The 15,511-nt window shown below is 43.3% G+C and overlaps 1 protein-coding gene across 2 annotated transcripts in view; it reads right to left on the bottom strand.

Annotated features, from left to right (window-relative positions):
• The window catches only part of CLCN2 (chloride voltage-gated channel 2), a 123,738-nt gene that overhangs the window by 5,152 nt on the left and 103,075 nt on the right, over window positions 1-15,511 (bottom strand). Inside the window, exons 18-21 of one of the 2 annotated variants that reach the window (XM_026718889.2) lie at window positions 13,219-13,330; window positions 11,547-11,623; window positions 11,293-11,352; window positions 4,565-4,603 (exon numbers count right to left, since the gene is read on the bottom strand). In XM_026718889.2, the coding sequence (XP_026574674.1) occupies window positions 4,565-4,603; window positions 11,293-11,352; window positions 11,547-11,623; window positions 13,219-13,330 (288 nt within the window). The remainder of the gene's footprint in view (window positions 1-4,564; window positions 4,604-11,292; window positions 11,353-11,546; window positions 11,624-13,218; window positions 13,331-15,511) is intronic. The other variant, XM_026718890.2, reaches the window with a different exon arrangement.

Below are 15,511 nucleotides of genomic sequence, written 5' to 3'. Positions count from 1 at the left end.
AGATCCATCGATAAATGATTCTCTCACTCCAGATGGTCACGAATCTACATATAGACAGGAAGTTGAACTGGCCCTGTGGTGGAGCCAGAGCAGTCTGGAGTTGAACATGCTTAACATGTAGAGATGTTAATAGATTTTAGGAGAACCTCTCCTATTCTATCACTTCTTATAATATCAGGAGACACAGCATCAATGGTAGAGACCTTCAAATTTCTGGCTTCTATAATCTCCCAGGACTTGAAATGGACACCTAACTTTGGAACCACCCTAAGAAAGCCCAACAAAGAATGTTCTTTCTACGCCAACTCAGAAAGCTCAAACTGCCCAAGGAGCGGCTGAAACAGTTCTACAGAGGAATGATGGAGTCTGTCATCTGCACCTCTATAACTGTCTGGTTCGGTTTTGCAACCCAACAAGACAGACACAGACTTCGGAGGATAATCAGGACTGTAGAAAAAACAATTGTTACCAACCTGCCTTCCATCGACGGCCTGTATGCTGCAGGAATCAAAAAGAGGGCTGGGAAAATATCTACAGACCCCTCACATCGCGGACATAAACTGTTTCAACTCCTTCCCTTGGGAAGCCACTATAGGGCATTGCCGACCAAACTAGGCCACAAAGACAGTTCCCCTCACATGCATATCATCGCTCTGCTAAACACCTCACTCCCACAGCCTTATGCCTAAGGATATCTATCTATGTAATAGGGTTGTATTGCTATTATCCTTCTCATCCTTCCTATTGCCTACTCCTATTGATATCTTATGACTATCACTTTGTCGTTTGTATCTTATGATTTGTGATTTATCATTTTGTTGCTTATATGTACTACACACTAATAGCTTCTGCACTGGAGACAAATTCCTTGTGGGTCCAATCACATTTGGCCAATAAAGAATATTCTATTCTATTCTATTCTATTCTATTCTATTCTATTCTATTCTATTCCATTCCATTCCATTCCATTCCATTCCATTCTCAATTTTCTATTTCTATTTCTATTCTCTATTTTCTATTCTATTCCTATATGCTATGCTGTTCTATTCTATTCTATTCTATTCTATTCTATTCTATTCTATTCTATTCTATTCTCAATTTTCTCTTCTCTTCTCTTCTCTTCTCTTCTCTTCTCTTCTCTTCTCTTCTCTTCTCTTCTCTTCTATTCCATTCCATTCCATTCCATTCTATTTTTACTCTCTATTTTCTATTCTATTCTATTCTCAATTTTCTATTTCTATTCTCTATTTTCTTTTCTATTCTGTTCTGTTCTGTTCTATCCTAATCCTAATCCTAATCCTATTGTTCAGTACAGATAGTCTCTGGTTCCATACAACATGCTACAGAAGACTACCACTGAGATTTGTTAATCTGGGTTTAACATTTAACATATTAAGAGAAGTGCTACAGATTGGCATACAAACTGAAAATCATGCCTGAAGGCATCTAAAACTTGAATCTCCCTTGTATTAATTTTAAAACCCCGATGACTGCACCCTACCGACTTTGGAAGATGTGACTGTTTTCAGATAATATGCTTCCTGAGGTAGCCTCTTTGGGATTTTCATAATTTTTGGAATAACAAACGAACCACACACGGGCTGGCTTTGCAGATACGAAGCCATAGAATTTTTTTTTTGTAAAAAGCAATTCTAATCAAATTTTGCAAGTTCTGTGAATTATCTGCAAGGTCTTTATCTGGCTAAGTAGGTTTGTTTGATCACAGCCAATGTGCGAATAATTTAAAGCAGATAGGTGATTAAGGGAAAGACTAACCACAGGCAAGCTTATTTCCCCAGCTCTTAGCAACAGATAAGACAAACCACCTCAAAGGCTTCTGCTTGTTAATTATTTGCTCTAATTCAAAGAGACGCAGAGATGGATGGATTGGAGATCTTTATGGGCAGCGCATTATCAGATTGTTCCCAGCACTTCTTGATTAAGGCAATTGCAACAATCTCATGCTCTATCAATGGCACGGGCCTGTTTTACACATGGTCCAAGGTTCAGTTGCAAGCCTCTCCAAGTTCAGAAAAAATCAAGAAAGAGCCCCCACCCCAGATATTAGAAAGCGACAACTGGGTTGATTTAATAAAAAGCTGACAGCCCCACTAGGTAGACTAGACTAGACCTGAGAATCAGCTCCACGGGTAGACCAAAACTATACTTTATTGAAATATAATAGCACAACCTTGCAAGACTGATTGCATTGGAATATAGAACAACAGGGTCAGAAGGGACCTTAGAGGTCTTCTAGTCCAACCCCCAACTCAAGCAGGAAATCCTGTATCGCTTCAGGCAAACGGCTGTCCAAACGTTTCTTAAAAACCTCCAGTAATGATACACCCACAACTTCTGGAGGCTTTTGTCATTCCACTAATTTAATCAGATTGATGCATTAATTAATTAAAATATTATACATCCTCTCCTTTTTATAACCCAGTAAATCAGGGAGGCCTCTGCCAGAGTTACTCGTCTTGTTGTTTTGGACTTAAAATAGGTTTTATCCCTTTGGTCTAGGCCAGGCCTTCTCAATCCTGACTGGCTCAAGTTTGACTCAGCCTTCTATCCTTCCAAGGTCGGTACAATGAGGACCCAGGTTGTTGGGGGTAAAACTGAACCCACACATGCAACCTTCTACAACGCTGTAACAAATCTGGGACTGGGACCACAAGTAACCAACAATACTAGACTTAACAACTACCTCGATCTCATCTTCTGCAATAGTTTGAATTCAATTTATGGAATACAAATTAAAGAACCCTTTTCCAACAATGACCACAACATGATTGACTTTTGTCTCAACATACGTCCACACAAAAATCATCACAATGATGTGATCCCCAATTATAACTTCAAAAAAGGCAACCATGGTCTTATAGACAACAATCTCTCATCCCTTGATTGGCAATTTCTATTCACTGGATGCAATACTGTTGAAGACCATTACAATATTGTTTTACTTGAAGTCAAAAGAGTCATCAAACTATACGTACCAATAACAACTCCCAAAACCAGGAAAAACAGATTACCCATAACAATAAGGAAGCTTCAATCCAAAAAGAGATCACTTTGGCAGAAAAACAAATCTGGTCACGTTGCCAATTTCAAAAGCCGATACAAAAATGTATGCCACCAGACAAAAACTGAATGCATCAATTATCACATTAAACAAGAGGAAAACCTTCTGTGCACCAATTCCACCCGCGTTTCTACAATTTTGTAAACAACAAACTAAAAGACTCAAGGTCCATCCCACCCCTGATAGGACCTAATGGTAAAGACTGCAACAACGACACCATTAAAGCCAACCTCTTTAACATATTCTTTGGATCAGTATTTGTAAACACCAATGGATCATGCCCAGTATTTCCTAGCTGAACCACAGAAAACTACAATGATCTAATACATATCGATTTTACAGAAGACATTGTTGAAAAAGCATTGCGCAATCTAAAACCATCTCTATCTATTGGACCGGATGGAATATGTGCTGGAAAGCAGGTTAGTGGAAGGAATGGGGATTTTGCAGTATCCTTCCCCTGCCATGCCCACCAAGCCACGTCCACAGAACCGGTAGTAAAAATATTTGAATCCCACCTGGGAAAGCCAAGGAAAATCATCAGAACCATAAAAAAGGAAAACCTTAGAATATTTTGGACATGTGATGAGACACCTGGAAAAATACAGCCTACTTCACTTAATCCTCCAGGGAAAGACTGGAGGCAAATGAGGTCCAGGCAGAAGAAGAACATCATGGCTGCACAATCTAAGGCAAGGGTCTCCAAAGCTGGCTGAGGAACTCTGGGACTTGTAGTCCACAAATCTTAAAGTTGCCAAGGTTGGAGACCCTTGATCTAAGGGACTGGTATGGACAAAACTTGTTCAGACTTTTGCAGCAATTAATTCAGCGCCAGAAAAATAAACACAGGTGGCTGATGCTTCATTTAACATCTTTATAAACATAATAAGTAGATTTTACAAACCAGGTGTAGATTTCTCCAACATGGAGCAAACTCAGACAGAAACATTATTGCAAGTAGCTCCAGCAGGCAAGCAAGCTAGTTTCATTTTCAATAGACAGACTCAGAGCTTCACATAGCTGCAGTGCTGCAGAGCTTAATACAGAGCCACGCCTAAGCTACTTCTAGTTTCAGTTTCCAAACAGTTCTCTTTGGCTGACTTAATTGCTATGGCCTATTCATTGGCTGACCTTGTTACCAAGCTCTATCCCAGTTCATGAATATACTCTTGACAAAACTCAGCAGCACTTTTTCATGCAGCCGTTGATAAAAACAGGATCGCCAATGTCCGATGACGGATAAGGCACAAGAAACAGGTAACAGATAATCAGAGTTGGAAGGGACCTTGTAGGTCATCTAGTCCAACCCCTGCTCAAGCAGGAGATACTATACCATTTCAAGAAGGAGGAAGAACCTAGCACTGGCTATCTAGTCATAAACTTGACTTATTTTTGTGAGTGTTGGCTAAGGTGGTGGCAGAAATGCTTCTCCTTTCAAAATTGGAGCATCTCAGTCAAGATGGGAGACTCCTAGAAGCTTACCTCAGTTGGAGTCATCTCGCTAACTGGATCAAATTCATCCTGCAAGAGAAACAAGGAGAAGACGGATTATTTACCATAAGCACCTATGTGGGGAAAAGGGACACAGGGTGTGACTGGGCAGTGGAAGGAGGGGAGGCCCAGCTGAAGGAGTAGAAGTCAGGAGAATCAGGAGCTGGCAAAAGAACTTGTGATGACCCAGGGTGTGGCACAAAAATAACAAAGTCAAAAAAGTAGATAAATTCCCTTTAAAACCTCCAACTTGGCCCCCAATGTCCAGTTATCCGCGGCTGGAGATCCAACTCTTTCAAAAACAGTCTACAAAGGGAAGCAATGCAGTCCGAACCCAAAGTATAGATAAATTAGAAATAAAAAAAAACCAACACAAACCACACCGGAATCCTTAACACGACAGGCCAGGATAATGAACTGCAGACTTCCAAAAGATAACGCAGCACCCACAGTTGGGAGGACGCCAAAACCCAGATAAGCCTCGACAAAGATAATGCACGCTTTGCTTCCAGCAAGGTGCTGTGTGCAAACGACCTTCTTATATTCTGTTCTCACAGCTGCAACTAATGAAAGGGGATCAGGGCCTTTTTCTCTCCAATAAGCCACGTTGTTCCCTTTTCTGTTCCTCCCTGCATGCCCTAGGATGAAGAGGGGATGGCCCTGGGTCTTCCTCTGAATGCCCAGCCGGATTGTGCCCTTCCTCCATTTCTTCCACAGCCACCAGGGCCACACTCCCACTCCCTGGCTGCTCAATCTCCTCCTCAGAATCAGATTCCAACAAGGGCATGACAGAACTACAGGAATTTGGATTCTTTATTTTCATTGTATGCATATACACAGTATAAATACAACAAAATTCACATAATACCCAGAGACCAGACCCAACACACACACACACACACACACATACACACACACACACACATGACAATCCCCAAACCCCCACCCATCAAAGTTCCCCAACCCCTGAAAACACACAAGCATCCACACAACAGACCAAGTAATACTGTCCAACAGCTCACTGGTGGTGGTCCTTAAGTTCGTTGTTAAGTGCAATTATAGCTCTGGGATTAAAAACTGTTCAGGAAACGTGTGGTCTGAGTTTTAATTGTTCTGTATCTTCTGCCAGAAGGCAACAGTTCACAAAGATTGTGAGCAGGATGGGAAGAGTCTCTTGAGAATGTTGTGCAACTTCCTCGCACAGCGAGATGCAAAGATGTCATCCAGCCTGGTAGCTGGAGCCCAACGACATTCTGGGCTTTTTAAATGATTCTCTGTAGAGCTTTTTTTGTCCTCTACAAAGCTACTCCCGTACCATGCAAGAGTGCCGTATGTCAGGACACTCTCAATGGTGCTGCGGGAGTAGGATAGAAGTAGATGCTGAGATAGATTTATCTTCCTGAGTATTCTCAGGAAGTACAGCCTCTTCTGTTCCTTCTGTGCCTGTCATCTACACCTCTCATAACTGTCTGGTTTGGTTCTGCAACCCAACAGGACAGACACAGACTTCAGAGAGTAATTAGGACTGCAGAAAAAAACAATTACTACCAGCCTGCCTCCAATCGAGGACCTGTATACTGCATGAGTCAAAAAGAGGGCTGTGAAAATATTTAGACCCCTCACATCCTGGACATAAACTGTTTCAACTCCTTCCCTCAAAACGACGCTATAGAGCACTGCACACCAAAACAACTAGACACAAGGACAATTTTTTTCCCCGAACGCCATCATTCTGCTAACCAAATAATTCCCTCAACACTGTCCAACTATTTACTAAGTCTGCACTACTATTACTGTTAATCTTCTCATCACTCCTTATCACCCATTCCCTCCCACTTGTGGCTGTATGACTATAACTTTATCACTTGTATCCTTATGATTTATATGGACTGTTTCCTAGTATGATTTGATTGCTTATTGCACCTCATGACTATCATTAAGTGTTTTACCTGATGATTCTTGACTCTTGATGAATGTATCTTTACTTTTATATACACTGAGAGCATTTGCACCAAAGACAAATTCCTTGTGTGTCCAATCACACTTGGCCAATAAAGAATTCAATTCAGTTCAGTTCAGTTCAGTTCTGTTCTGTTCTGTTCTGTTCCGTTCCGTCCTGTCCTGTCCCATCCTATTTACAAGCATGTTAGCATTCACAGTCCATGAGAGGTCCTCCAAGATATAAATGCCCGGAAATTTAAAATTTAAACAAGAGGCAAGTTGTTCCACTGGTTAATTGTCCTCACTCTTAAGAAACTTATCCTTAGTCCTAGGTTGCTTCTCTCCTGGGTTAGTTTCCATCCATGGCTTCTTGTCCTGCCTTCTGGTGCTTTGGAGAATAAATTGATCCCCTTCTCTTTGTGGCAGCCCCTCAAATACTGGAACGCTGCTCTCATGTCCCCTTAAGTCCTTCTTTTCCCTAGACTAGCCAAGTCCAAATCCTGCAGCCGTTCTTTCTATGTTTTAATCTCCAAGCCTTGAACCACCTTAGTTGCTCTTCTTCGCACTTTTTCCAAAGTCTCAACATTTTTTTTTTTGGTCATGTGGTGACCAAAACTGGATGCAAGTATTCCAGGTGTGGCCTTACTAAGGCTTTATACAGCGGTATTAATACTTCACCTGAGGTTGATTCTATGCCTCTGTTCGTACAACCAAGTGTCTCATTCACTTAACAGCAAGAAGTTCCCTTAACAACCGTGGCATAAAAGGAGGAGAGGGGGATTCAGACAGGTTCGTACCGGTTTGGGCGAACCAGGTGTTAAATCTACACCTGGTTCACTGAACCGGTAGTTGAACTGACCAGCTGGGCCCGCCCAACCTGCCCCTCCGCTCCCAGGAGTCTCCATGTGGCCTGTTTTGGATGCAGGTAAATGCAGGGCCCACGTGGAGGCTCTGGTAGGGGGAAAAACAGGCCTTCTGGAAGTCCAGAAATGGGCCTGTTTCTGGCTTCCGGTGGGCCTCCAAAGCCCGGGAGAGGATGTTTTCGCCCTCCCAGAGGCCTGGGGGAAGCCTCCGGACTCTGGGGAAGGAGAAAAATGGCGCTCCTGGAAGTTTTGGATGTCTGGAAATGGGCCTGTTTCCGGCTTCTGGAGGGCCTCCAAAGCCTTGGGAAGGCTGTTTTCACCCTCCCAGAGGCCTGTGGAACTCCCTTAAGAACTGCCTTGCTTAGCAGCTGAAATTCTGATCTCATTTGTGGTTGCAAGTCGAGGCCTACACGTAAGTGGGGATTTGAACTAGTCTGTTGTGCCAGTCCCCAGCTGTTTGGTTCGTTTTATGGTTTAATGCACTGTGGAAACCCACATTGGGGATTAAATCGGTAACCAGGTTTACGTATATCATGGGAATGTAACGCCAGGACCCTCCCCCGCGCGACTCTTATCATCTCTCGACTACATAGACTTTCACCTCCTCGCTTGCGTTGGCGCCTTAGATCATACCTAGGGCCTTTGCAGCATCCAGGAGAACAGCCGTGTTACTCGATGCTTCCGTCAATAAAAGCCAGATGTTGCACTAGCATCTTTGAACAAGGGGACCGCGTCACTGTGTACATCGTAATAAAGACGGAGCTGCGAAGAGCTACGCTCCTTGAATGGATGTCTCTTTGGAAAATGCATTCCGTGAGCCCAGAAATGTCTTTCATGTCTTTCTCGCAAGAAAAAAAAGGAGGTATTTGTCGACCAAATGAAGATAAAAGGTGAAGATAGCCACAATTCACCCAGTGGGGTCGTCACTAATTCAGCCCCCTTTTGCCATCTTCTTAGAGACAGGTAGAGGATCACCAAAAATCACTTTTACGATGCAGATTTATTTTCAGGATAGAAAGATGGAAACGAGGAAAGGAAGCTAGTCATTCTTGAGGCAGGGATGAAGGCAAGAAATATTTAGGATTGGTTGTTCCAGAGGGGAAGATGGCTCTAAATAAATCAACTGGTTTGTCAAAGGAAGATAAGAGGATTGTTTTGGGTTACCGCTAACACAAAAACACAATCAAAATGAGAGCTGAAACTGTGCGGAAGGTACTCGAGGGTGGCCGTACAGGTAGTCCTTGACATACGTCCATCCCTTTAGTGACTATTTGAAGTTAGAATGGCACTGAAAAAGGGGACTTGTGACCGTGTTTCGCACTCACGACCATTGCAGCTTACGACTTACGACTGTGGCCGTGTGATTTAACATTCGGGCGCTTGGCAAAACCCTGTTATTAACTTAACCACTGCAGCGATTCACTTTGCAACAGCGGTCAAGAAAGGTCATAAAAGAGGGCAAAACTCACCGAACGAGCTTAGCGACCAAAATGTTGGGCTTCGTTGTGGTCATAAGTGAAGGACTACCTGTACGTTAGAGCAGTGTTTTTCAATTAGGGGAGCTTTAAGAGGGCTAGATTTGGATTTCTAGAATTCACAAGCCAGAATTCTGAGAGTTTAAATCCAGACATTTTGAAGTTGCCCAAGCTAAAAGGCAGTATATTAGAGGGTTTTTTTTAAAAAAAATAAATCCCAAAACAATGCAGAATTTGAGGCTCCTGTACAAATTATTACACAAAATGAGCTCAAAGAATATCAACCATGTTGTTTCAAGGATTGGATAGCTCAGTGCTTTTTGGAAGCTCAAACCAGGTGGAATTTTATCAATGTCAGGCACTTTATATATACTCTGAGTCCTATTTATAGGCCATAATTAAATGTGCATTGTGTGTGCTTCTTAATCTTAAGATAAGATATAGGCACACGTTAATTGGCAAGTTATTATCTATAATCAACCTCGGAGACTTTAGGAAGTAGGCCTTGTCAAAATCAACACAACTGTGCCACGTGCAAGATTTCTTCTAAATGATAAGGATAGTACAAGTCAGCAGAGCTTTGGGTTGGCCAGGATTTGCAGACTCTTTTATTCTAAATATATTCGCACGATATTATGCAAACAAAGATCTGTAAAACCCAGAGCAGGGTTTCTCAGCCGTGGCAACTTTAAGACGTGTGGACTTCAGCTCCCAGAATTCCCCAGTCAGCACAGAATTCTGGGAGTTGAAGTCCAGCCATCTTAAAGGAATTCTGGGTGTTGAAGTCCATACTTCCGTCAATACAGCCTAACGTTGAATTTAGCATCTTTAGCAACTTGACTGCATCACTGTCTACATCAGGGGTGTCAAATTCAAAACCCGCAGGCCGGATCTGCTCTGTGGGGCAGCCCTAGAAACAGCAAAAGACTGGCCTGTGGGGTCTCTGTTAGCAAAAATGGGGCGCAGGCAGGGCGCCCCCCCCACCGCAACCGCTTTCGGCCTCCAGGGTGGTCCAGGAAGCCTACCAGGCCCAAAACGAAGCCTCAAGAGTGCTGCAAGGAGGCCGTCCTTGACTCAGAAGGTTATACAAGGGAGGAAAAGGGAGGAAAACTTTACCTTTCAGACTTGCAGGATTCTGCTACTGTAGCCTACTGTATGCCAACAATTTTGTAGTTCAATTTCCTACGGAGTCAGATTCTTGATCTAGTCTCTCTCTCAAGTAGATCAAGTAAGTATTGAAAAAACAAAAACACAGAAACGTATGCCTCCCTATTTTTATCTATCTATCTATCTATCTATCTATCTATCTATCTATCTATCTATCTAATCTAGGTGAAATACCACTCATGTATCATCACAAAATCTCCAGAACTTGAAATTTGGCACTCTTGGCTTCTAGATGCTCACTAAGAAAGGATTTTTCAAAATGATCATCAGAGCATTAGTATTTCCTATATTTTTATTAACACGCTCTGATGCTAAGGAGTTCTACTTCCCCTCCCCACCCAGAAAGAAATCTGTTCCAATTGCAAAACACAAGCAGAGGAGAGGAGTTTCAGTTTTACTTTCACAGCACCAGGCAGCTTTAGTACGGAACAGTTGAGCGAAGTTGTACCCAGGCTCCTTGCTGTCTCACACAGCAAATACTGTTTCAGTTTCCAAACAGCCCTTAACTCTCTCACACACTGATAGGACACTAGCTAGATGAATACCAATGGATGCTGGTAGGCAGAGGCACAATTTTTTTGCCCTTATTTTCCTCCCTCAAAACTAAGCCCGATCACATAGTTTTGTACTGAAGCATGGGTATCAAGATAGTAAGGTTATAAAACCATGCCTGCGGTGGTGCAGTCTTGTTTCTGCTACACCCACCATGGCCATGCCCTCACCGGGCCCTCCAAGGTCAAATCCAATCCTGATGTGGCCCTCAATGAAATTGAGTTTGACACCCCCTGGTCTACGTCATAAGAAAGGCTGAGCTGCAAAGAGCTACCCTTGTTGAATTGATTTCCCTTTTGGAAAAAATATATATTCCGTGAGCCCAGAAAGCTCTTTCGTAGGTTCCTTGCAAAACTAAAAAAAACAAAAACCTGAGACCACGTCAACCAAACCGTCTGGGGAATTCTGGCAGTTGAAGTCCACCCCTCTTAAAGTTGCCACGGTCGAGAAACACTGCTTTGGATCGAAGGTCGTAAAGAATACAAGGTTAATGCTAAACTTTGTGTAAAGGAGTTTGTATGGATAAACAGGCAGATTTATTTATTTTTTTAAAAAAAAGTTAGGCATGTGTGAATCTTACAGAAGCCAAATTGTCCTGAATTGGGGAGTCAGGTTTCATAAATCCTGTAACCTTCAGCACAGTTTAGGGCCGATCTAATTTTTAGTTCCTGTGATTTTGGGAAGGAGAGGAACGGATACGGGGCGGCCGGCCCACACTTACCACCACCGAAATACGGACGCGTTTCGACTTGTGCTTTTCGGATGCCCCCGGAATCTCCTCCTTTTAATTTTTACCAAAACAAGCGGGAGGGAGAGAGAACACAATTTCAGGAGGGAACCGGTGGCGGAGCGGGGACAAGTCTGCCATGTTAGGGAGCAAGCAGCGGCCTGGGAAGTGAAGATTTCGGGGGGGGGGGGGTTCTGGCTCAAAGATGGAGAGAGGGAAGGCGGGGTGATTAAAAATGGGGAGCTCACCTCCACGGACTCTGCTGTTGAGGCGTTGGCGCAAAAAAGGTTCTTCAAGGTCATCCCTGCCGTCTCGCTTGTCCCAGCTGTCCAGAAAGAGAGAAAGAAAGGGAAAGAGAGAGAAAGGGAAAGAGAGAGAGAGAGTAAGGGAAAGAGAGAGAAGAGAAAGGAAAGAGAGAGAGAGAGAGAGAGAGAGAAAGAGAGAGAGAGAAAAGGAAAGAGAGAAAGAGAAAGGGAAAGAGAGAAAGAGAAGGAGAAAGAGAGAGAAAGAAAGGAAAGAGAGAAAGGAAAGAGAGAGAGAGAGAGAGAGAAAGAGAGAGAGAGAAAGGAAAGAGAAAGAGAAAGGGAAAGAGAGAGCGAGAGAAAGGGAAAGAGAGAGAAAGAGAAGGAGAAAGAGAGAGAAAGAGAAAGGGAAAGAGAGAAAGGGAAAGAGAGAAAGGGAAAGAGAGAGAAAGAGAAAGAGAGAGAAAGAGAGAGCGAGGGTTAAAGGAAAGAGAGAAAGGGAAAGAGAGAAAGAAAAAGAGGGAAAGAAAGAAAGAGAAAGAGAGAGGGAGGGAGGGAGAGGGAGAAAGAGAGACCTCATAATTATTCAGAGAATACCTGGGGGAGGACCCAAGTGCCATAGAGGTTGTCCTTGACTTATGACCACAATTGAGCCCAATATTTTGGTCGCTATGTGAGACATTTCTTAAATGGGTTTTGCTCCATTTTACGACTTTCCGTGCCAGAGATGTTCAATGAATCACTGAAGTTGTGAAGTGAGTAACCCAGCTGTTAAGTGAATCTGGCTTCCCCATTGACCTTGCTTGTCCGAAGGTCGCAAAAGTGGAGCACGTGACCCCGGGACACTGCAAGCGTCATAAATATGAACCTGTTGCCAAGCATCTGAATTTTGACCATGGGGATATTGCAATAGTCATAGGTGTGTGAAAAACGGTCAGAAGTCACTTTCTTAAGTGCCGTTGTAACTTCAAACTGTCACCAAAAGAACTGTTGTAAGTCGAGAACTATCTGTATTGTGCAGAGGACTAGCAACTTATCACCTTTAGAGACAAATGCACCGAGGCAGTTTGGGAAGCAGAAAGTCACCCTCTAGGAGAAAAGCTTGAGTGGGGGGTGGGGTTGGACTAGATGACCTACAAGGTCTCTTCCAACTCTGATTATCTATTAAATCTGTTATCTGTTAAATCTGTTAAAACTGTGTACTTTGCATCGCACCAATAAAGGAGATTATTTGTAGCTCAGGGTTGACACAAGAGTTTTCTTTGGTGCTCTCTGAGCTTGGTTGTTTTCTCGCAGACATTTTCAATACCTAACTAGGTAGCGATATCAGTGCTGTGGTAAGGAGAGAGAGTTTACACTGAAATGTGGAGAACTTAAGGGAACCTAGAGCGGAGTGCTACAGTGGCCCAGAGGTGGAGCTTTCACCTCACAATCAGTGAGGCTGTGAGTTCAATCCTAGGTAAGAGGCAGATATTTCTCTCTCTCTGGGCACACTGAGAATATAATCCGCTGAACAACACTCCGCACTGGCGACAGGAAGAGCATCCGGCCGTTAAAACACTATGCTAGCTCCATTCGGTTGCCCAGATTCCACTCCGCAAGGGATTATGGGGTCGTGTAAAGAAGAAGGTGAACGGGAATAGAGCAAAAGAGCTTTTTTTGCCCCCGCCCCGGTTACCTGAATGATTGTCGGATAAAGTGCTGGGGACCCGTTTCAGAGCCGGCTTCAGGGGTTTACGGGGTTCGCTCTGTGGAGGGAGGGAGGAGGAGGAGGATTCCTCTGGCACGATCTGATTGGAGAAGGAAAAAGAAGAAGAAGTTAGAAAGGGACACGACTTCAGCTCGGAGGCCTAATGGTTTGTGAGAAAGACTTTGGGGGATGAGGGGAAGAGAAGCTCCCCTGGATACGAGACAGATAAGAGACAGGGGAGCCCTCCGTGGCTTAACGGTCAGAGGAAGAAACTGAGGAAGCACCTGGCCTAATAGTTCAGCTGCTTAAAAAAGGAGATGGGAGATTTGTGTTTTCAGATTTTTAGCCAAATTTGTCAGAGTATTCACGAACTGGCAGAGGCACGGTTATAAGGTCAGCCAATGCATAGGCAGAGCAACTAAGTCAGCCAACGACGACTGTTTGGAAACTGAAACTGGACGGGGAGCGTGGCTCTGTATTAAGCTCTGAGCTCTGAAACTGCCTTCTAGTCTGCCACTCTGAATCAAAACTGAAAACTGTTCTCTCCTCTGCTTGTGTTTTTTCCACGTTGGAAGAATCTGCTGTTGGTATTGTAAATTTACTTCATGTGCTATTTATTATCTATCATATATATATATATATATATATATATATATATATATATATATATATATATATATATATATATATATAAAGAAGTTAATGCATCCTGCTGAATCAGTTATCTGCGTGTGCCTTTTGGGATGTGATTTTCTTGCAACAAACTCTGATAAAATTCTGTTAACTTAGCTTGGCAAAATAGGTAGCCCTAGACTTATATAACGAGCCACTTAGCGACCATTCCGAGTTATGACATACCTCCCTGGGGTGAAGGTTAGGGTATTTATGATCCGGATTCAAAGGTTCTAATGGCCTCTGAGGTCATTTGACCACATGTCGTGCACTTGGCAACCAGGCTGCATTTAAAGCCATGGACACGTGACTATGTTTTACTTATATATTTAATTAATTTAATTATTTTAGCGTATTTACACAGCCGCCTAGGGTTATGGGCAGTTACGATGGTTTTGCTGAAAACTGGCATTTGCTTCTGGGTGTTGGCAAAACCAGCCTGTAGCAAACCGTTAGCTCACTGAATGAGTGCCGTGTTTGTTTAATGACCATCGCAAAGAAAGCTCATAAAATTGGGTCAGTCATGTGGGTGACCTGATTTACAACTGTCCTTCATTATGATGGTGACGGGGAGGCTTCATGATGGTCACAATTTAAAGTAGAATTAGCTCATCTAGTGGTATTTCCTGTCAGGTGTCAGGGCTCTAACAAATCCCCCTCATTCAACGCAAAAGCCTCTAGCCGCATCTCAGAAAAAGTAAACTGGTTTATTAGAAACGGCCCTGTTGGCGTGTGGCTGGGTGCAGGCGGTACTGAATCAAATCATACATTTCCCCCTTGACCCTGTTCTTTCCCCCACCCCCTGGATGTGACTTCTCCAATGGGACACATCCGTCTCCAAGAGTCATCCATCACGCTCTTCAATAACCTTCTCACGCTCCGACAACTTTGGGCTGCTGAGTTGATTATCTAGGCATTTCAAGAATGCCACTCCCTTTTTCTGGCAGTTAAAAAGACCAAAAGGGTATATTTTTATCTGACATCGGGGTTACCCAGGAGGCCTGACAGTTACTCTGCACCCAGCAGGTGACTGTGTGTTTCTCTTTTTCCAATGGCTTTGTAGGAGATAACCAGGCCGAGAGTGAGGGAGGGGTCAAACGCGTCATCAGTCATGAATCCCTGCGTGCCCACAAGAGATCTAAACCCAGCCCACCATGAATGCCTCCATTTCCCTTGACTGCTAGTAGCTCAGATTTTTGGAGTGGTGCGGTGGCCCAGAGGTGGAGCTCTCGCCACGCAATCAGGAGGCTGTGAGTTCGATCCTAGGCAGATACTTCTCTCTCTGAGCATAATGAGTATATATCTGCTGAACAAAACTCAGCCTTGGTGACAGGAAGGGCATCCAGCCATTAAACACTCTGCTTGCTCCACTCAGTCGCCCAGACTACACCCCACAAGGGATTGTGGGGTTGTTACAGGACGACGATGTTACTAGCTCAGATTTTTGTAGAGAGCTTAAGCTTGCAAAAAATAATAATAATAATAATAATAATAATAATAATAATAATAATAATAATAATAATAATCTTTACACTCCTTTGAGCTGCCTGATTCTTCCAAATTTCCCTGGTGTTAGACAGTTTTTCAGTTCTTTACAAAATGAAAGATG

Source organism: Pseudonaja textilis, chromosome 4 (genome assembly GCF_049901715.1).
Source record: "Pseudonaja textilis isolate UNSWEBS1 chromosome 4, rPseTex1.2, whole genome shotgun sequence".
Classification (NCBI taxonomy): Eukaryota; Metazoa; Chordata; class Lepidosauria; order Squamata; family Elapidae; genus Pseudonaja; species Pseudonaja textilis.
The sequence above is the reverse complement of the archived record's forward strand: the minus strand, read 5'-3'. Positions and strand labels throughout refer to the sequence as shown.